Below are 6,330 nucleotides of genomic sequence, written 5' to 3'. Positions count from 1 at the left end.
ATGCTAGGGTTTTATTTAGACAACAGAAGAAAAAGCAGTGTGTCCTGATTTGTGGTTGTTATGGCCCCATGATACAGACCAGGTCTCCTCTCTTCCTCCAGGAATTCCTTCCCCAGGGTTGTGCAGCAGTGGCCAGGTCGGTCGTAACTCCTGCGCTCTGCCCCAGCCTCTTCAGCTCTTGGTGCAGAAACCCCCACAGAGTTCTCTGGGGACAGGGTAGGGCTGCGTTGAAGGCGTGTACGTGACTGGGTTCATTCTAGCACGCTGCTGAAGATGAAGTCTTGTGTGTATATACGTGTCTGTCTATATAGACAGGTAAATAAATCTGCAAAATGCAATGAAATATGTACTGTTACCTTTTCAGTCATCATTTGATCTACAAAAGTGACAAAAGTATTGTAGTACTCTCTGGTGTCACTAAAACAAACTTTGTCCCTGGGAAGGCTCATGTGTCTTAGAAGAGTTGCACTAATATTACTCAACAACAATTGGTGTAGCTAGCTTAAAGCCCCAAAGTTGATAGTGATCTCACGGGAATAGAAGGAAAAGTTTTCTTCTTACAAGCAGAAATCCCAAATATTACCTCTAGTTCATTATTTCAAGTCAGTTGGAAGATCTTTAAAATCCAGCCTGATGTATGACTTTTAACACCGTGAGGTAGGCAGTGTTAGGCTTCTCATGGCTCGCCGTGTTAGTTGCAGTACCTTCATGCCAGTGCAGGGCAGTAGCTCTGGGAGGGAGGAGTTCTACTTCCTTTGTGCTCATCACTCTTCATTTAAAACTGAAACCAAGCCCAAAATAAAGAGAGAAAAAAAAAAAAGAGTATGGCAAATGAATGATAAAGCTGTTTGTTTTTTACAATATTACACACAGATTTATAATGGAAAAAAGTGATTGCTTAACAGCTATAATGAGTGGTTTTATTCTTTTCAAAAAATCTGCTTCCACATTCGCAATTTTGCGGTTTGAATATCCTCTTAAAGATAAACTGAAGAGGAAATGTATGCTTTTATTTTGCAGACAATCTGTAAGAATGGATGAAGACTTTAAACCACAGACACTTGACTCCAGTCTTCAGAGTCCCTCAGAGACATTGATTTCCATTCGACTGTTGGACTTTAAAACAAGTTTATTGGAGGCTATAGAAGAACTGCGTATAAGAAGGGTAAACGTTTTTATATTGATGTTTTATTTCTGTCTTCCTGTATGTAATCACAGAAAGCATTGCATAGGTATAGGTAAATTGCATACTGTATTTTAAGTAATTCACCAACTACAAATACGCTTTTAAAAAATCACGTGGGCTTACACAGTGTCCATAACTGAAATTTTCTGTGTAGGCTGCACAAGACAACAGGGTTGCATGGAAATAATGAATTTGACTTTCCTATAATTATGTACAGGCTGCTACAGTTGATCACCAGGCTATATACAAAAGTGATCTATATTTTGCTTCTGTATTTCCTTGTAGTCGTTTCTTCTCTTACAGTGTGGCTGCTGATAAGGAAAGGAAGAAAAGCTAATCCAAGTCGTTGCCAACTCCATAAGTCTTTCTTGTTTAGCACATGGTAAATCAAGGATTAAACTACTAGGTTAGAGCCCTACAATACTGGTATATGAGTATGGTGGGGTAGGGGATATTTTTGAAATAAGAGTAGGGTCATTATGTAGTACTAAGGTGAAATTGTTTCTGCACTATTGAAGGCAGCTATGTTTTTCTGTGGTTAATTTCTCAATTGTGTATGGGTACACGCTTTTTCTTCTATTTCTTCCGTTAGCATTTCTGAACTGTTTTGTTTTGGAAGATCTAAAGTATGTCTTTCTTCATTTGATGAATTTGACCTGTTCAAAAGCTGTGTATTATTACTTTAAAATATTAGTATTGATGACATGTTTGATGTATGCTTATTTTGATCTAAGTTAAATGCTGTAATCCTCTCTTTAAAAAATATAAACAAAAGAATAACGGCCATAAAAAATCAAAGGAAAAGTGCACAATCCCATTTTTTTGGTGCAGTATTGTTGAAATTCACCACAGCTTCATCCCTAAACTCTTATTACAATGATGATGTTTAGTCTAGCCTATTTTTGTATTAAAAATTAAAGCCTGAAGACCTTCTATAATTATTACTGAAGTGTACCTTAAGATATTAGCTAGACTCCATTTATGTTGTTAACATGACTACACGTTTTTAATATCTTTTGTCAGAGTCTTAAAATTTTGTAGTGCTATGGACTTCATCTTTGGGGATATTTTTGTTTTTGTCTTTCTCTTTTGTGTCTGCTATATCACAATAGTAAGTGATGTATTTTAGAGAATGTTGCCTCAAGAGGGTAAGCAATTTTTTGGTTAAAGGTTCTTTACATTTCAAAGTTGATGTTAATTCCAAGAACCAATTCCATAGATAAGACATGCTACTCAGTTGCTAAAACATCTGTACCTTCCTTAAAAAAAAAAAAAAAAAAGTAAAATAGAATAAAAATATTACCTGCTTTTAATTAGAATTGTATGTCAAAAAAATTAAGCATTTTACACCTAGTCAACTGGAAAGCCTAAAGTGTATCTGCATGCATTTTTGTTGGGTTTAATGATCAATTTAGGTCTGTTGGCTTAGTATGTTTGAAAATTGGAGTATAAAACTTTAATATTTTGAACATGAAGTGGTAATAAAATAATATGGCCATTCATAGTGCCACTCACTTTTTCTTTTTTTTTTTTTTTTTAAAGTAGAATCTTTATAGATGTTTTGCTTTAAAAGAACAGTGCTACAAAATCCTTTGGTGATTTTGGCTCTAAGAGTCTTAAAAATCCAATCACTGCAGGATTATTCTGTAAATTTATATTCAATCCTGAGGACAAGGTAGTGCACACACCAAAATACAATCCGAACTCAGAGAATTGCAGTGCTTGTCTTGCATTGTGGTAGTTTTCCTATGAACGATGACAAAATGGACTAAACTAAACCAATGTCATCTGCTAAATAGATAGCAGAGTTAAAGCTCTACTGGTTTCTTGATTCCTTTGCCACTTGTTTTTCAAACTTCGTTTCCAAGTTGCTTGCGAGGCTTGTAGCAAATTGATAACCCAGTGGAGGCAGTATAGCCAAGTGTAATGGGTTTTTCTTTCGATTTTGTATTTGACCTATGGCTTGACCTTAGATGAGAGATCTTACATCTGTTTGCTTCTGTTTCTCTTCCCTTTGTTGATCTTGCTTGTCACTTGGACAGGATTCTCTTCATGACAGGAACTACCATATATCTGGGGTTTAATAAACTGCTTTGAATAACTTGGATAAGGTTGTACTGCAGTATAAATTCAAACTTATAAAAATAAATTCACAGGTGAAATAATCTGTGCAAAGCTAGTTAGATTAAAAATTAGACAAATAGTAAAATATTTTGTGAACTGATTCAATCCATACTCGATACAATAAAATTGATTTTTTGATTTTTCTGAATGTGCTTATTTAAATAAGTGCATTGAGTTACTTCAAAGCATGTTTTTTACTTTGTTACATGTACAGTTGTAATTAACTTCAAAAATAATTTGGAGGATTTGCTCATAATTCTAATTTTTTTCTTCAAGTAAATGAGTGTTCTGTCATCTTACAGATACAGTCCCAGTTTGTCGATGGTGAGTGCACATGCTTGTTGTAGACAATGCATTACTTAAACTTAGTAGAGCTTCACTTTATTCATTAGTCTGTTTGGAGAGTATGTGCTCTTAATATGAACAGACGTAGGTTTTGTAGCTTCTCATTGCATTCATGTATATATTTAAACTATTACTTCCCCCTCCCCCAGGGATAGGGTTTGAATGTCCTTTTCTCTTTTTGATGCTTCAGCTGTCCCACTCATCACGCACCAATCAGCCAAATGAATGTGGTATTCACCACTAAAAATCACTTTGTTCCAAAGTGGCTCAGCATTGTTCTGCAATCATTTGGCCTAATTTCATTGAGTAATATGAGGCAATCCTCTTTTTAACAGATAAATATCGTCTATTTAATGCTATAAAGTTGCTGTGAAGTAAGTGAAATCGGAAGTCTCTTATGTTTCCTGAAGTACGATGTGTATAGAACAGTGACAGTAGGTTTGAAGACAATGTTTATGAGGACAAGAAAGTGCGTATGTTGTGCATTGAATTTCTTTCTTGGCCTATATACAGAAGAACATCCTTAGTGGGAAAAATGTGAATGTAAATTGAGGGTGTTCTTCCTGATTTGCATAGAAATGTATTCTAATACAGAGGATATGGGGATTTCTGGTAACAGTTGAAGAAGTGTAGGTGGTGATTAGCTGAGCACAAACAAAAAAGACTGAATTTAGTGACAACTTCAAAAAAATTACTAGTGTTTTTCTTTAGTACAAGGGATAAGTTTCAGTGATACGATTCTATACCTGAAAACAAGCACCTGTTGAAGCCCTTTCTGATTGTTAACCAGGACATCAGAATGTCAGTTTAATACTGTGGACTCTGTAATAGATTTCTTCTGTTCAGTAAAAATTACCAAGAATAAATTACCAAGAATAAACATTCCCCTCTGGCTATTCTAATCCAACTTCTTCAGAACAGGGGCCTAGGTTTTCTTTTTTTTTTTTCTATTTTTTTCTTTTTCCTAGGTTTTCTTACAGAGAGGTCATGAAGGAGCTCTTCCCACTTTAACCACTCTCTTCTCTTTCCTTCATTCCTAAAACATACTTGTGCTTTCTGGAAAATCTGAAGGGGTTTGCACTGCACAGTGTAGTGCCATGCAAAACCTGAGCTAGCCTGTTCCAGAATGGAGGTGTGTGTAGTTGTTCTAGCAGGGCTAAATAACGAATTTAGCAGTGCTTCACAGATAACTTGGGCAAGTGGACTTCAGTATTGAGATGCAAATGGAAAGCAGTAGGTTTTAGTATTTGAAAATGACACTTATGCCCAGAAGATAAATTGGTGTTTGCAATACTAACTGAAGACTAAGTTGATAAAACCATAAAGTTGCTCATCAGGAGAAGCGAACCATAAAGACTAAGCTTGACTTATTAGAGGTATTAAAACATTGGTGGACTTGCCAGTTATGGTCATACTGGTTGTACTATATCTAGACCTAAACTAACAGTAGTATACTGTTATATATATATATATATATATACTTATTATTATATTATTATATATACTTATATATATATACTTATTATATAAGTATACTTGCTTGCAAAAGAGCCTGGACTTCAGGTATCTTTAATCTTCTTTGAGTAGAATCATGGGGAGAAGAAAAAAAAAAAGATATTTCAATACTGTACCTTGAGTCAATGAGGGGGGCAGCTACTTTTTTAGAAGGGGGATAAGGCAGAAATGACTGGTAAAACTGAAGAGGATGTCAGGGAAATGAAAGATTTTTGGTGAGATTTATTGCAATTCAAACAGCCAGCAAGCAATAAGTATAGTGATGAGCATGATTTGCAATTTTTTTTTAAACGATAGAGTAAAAAGAGGAAATTAGTGAGAGGAGGAACTTAAGAGTATCCATGCAGTCTTCTAAAAGTTGTGCTTGACTGTTTAGTTCATGAAGGATATCCTAATTATAGCATGAAACAAACAAACTGTAGTTTCTATAAGTACTATTTGATTGAGCTGCATGAGAAATTGGATGTGCAATTTCGTAGGAGGTAGATTATGAGTTCAAAAAAGATAATAAAAGTACCTAACAGCAGTTTTGGCTGCTTGGACGTGAGCCAGCTGTACTCCGTTCCTAAATCTGTTCAGGGTCAAGAATCGAGGGGGCTTGACCAATCCACAGCCCATCTTGTAAAACTACAGCCTGAAGCAAACACTTTAAAGAAGGCTTGACACTTTCTAAAGGTTATAACGAGTAAATAAACCATCAAATTACTCCTCTTTTATTGTTATGGTAGTCTTTTTATAAAAACACTTAAATCCATGTAGTCCTAAGGCATCTAATAAAAAATGAACACTTTTAAGGTTTTGTGTTTTTTTGATACCTCATCAAAGTTATATACAACGTTATGCTCCCAAGTATAACAAAAATGTTTGGGTCTTATTAAACAGCTGTAGGAACTTTTTAAAAAATTGCTTCGCAAGTTTTAAAAGCCTTCACTTCAAAATGGGTAAACTATAAATGTCCTTTGAAAGAAGTAAAAATGATGGATAAGGCTTATAATTGTTAGTGGTTTCACATGAAAACGCTTATCATATAATTGTCATTCTCACTTTAAGTATTTATTATGTTTATTGTTTTTTTTTTCAACAGTAGTTACACATATATACACATTTTTGAGAGCTTCCAGATTTTCCTTTATAATCTGGGAGTAAGTTGGAGTGTTGTT

General features: G+C 34.8%; 1 protein-coding gene across 1 annotated transcript in view; it reads left to right on the top strand.

Moving 5' to 3' along the window:
* Positions 1–1,020: 1,020 nt before the first annotated feature.
* Positions 1,021–6,330, top strand: part of CCDC73 (coiled-coil domain containing 73) — a 54,635-nt gene continuing 49,325 nt past the window's right edge. Inside the window, exon 1 of the mRNA XM_068685087.1 lies at positions 1,021–1,165. Coding sequence (XP_068541188.1) covers positions 1,034–1,165 — 132 coding nt within the window. The 5' untranslated portion in view covers positions 1,021–1,033. The remainder of the gene's footprint in view (positions 1,166–6,330) is intronic.

Source organism: Anas acuta, chromosome 5 (assembly GCF_963932015.1).
Source record: "Anas acuta chromosome 5, bAnaAcu1.1, whole genome shotgun sequence".
Lineage (NCBI taxonomy): Eukaryota > Metazoa > Chordata > Aves > Anseriformes > Anatidae > Anas > Anas acuta.
This window is presented reverse-complemented; position numbering and strand designations above follow the sequence as displayed.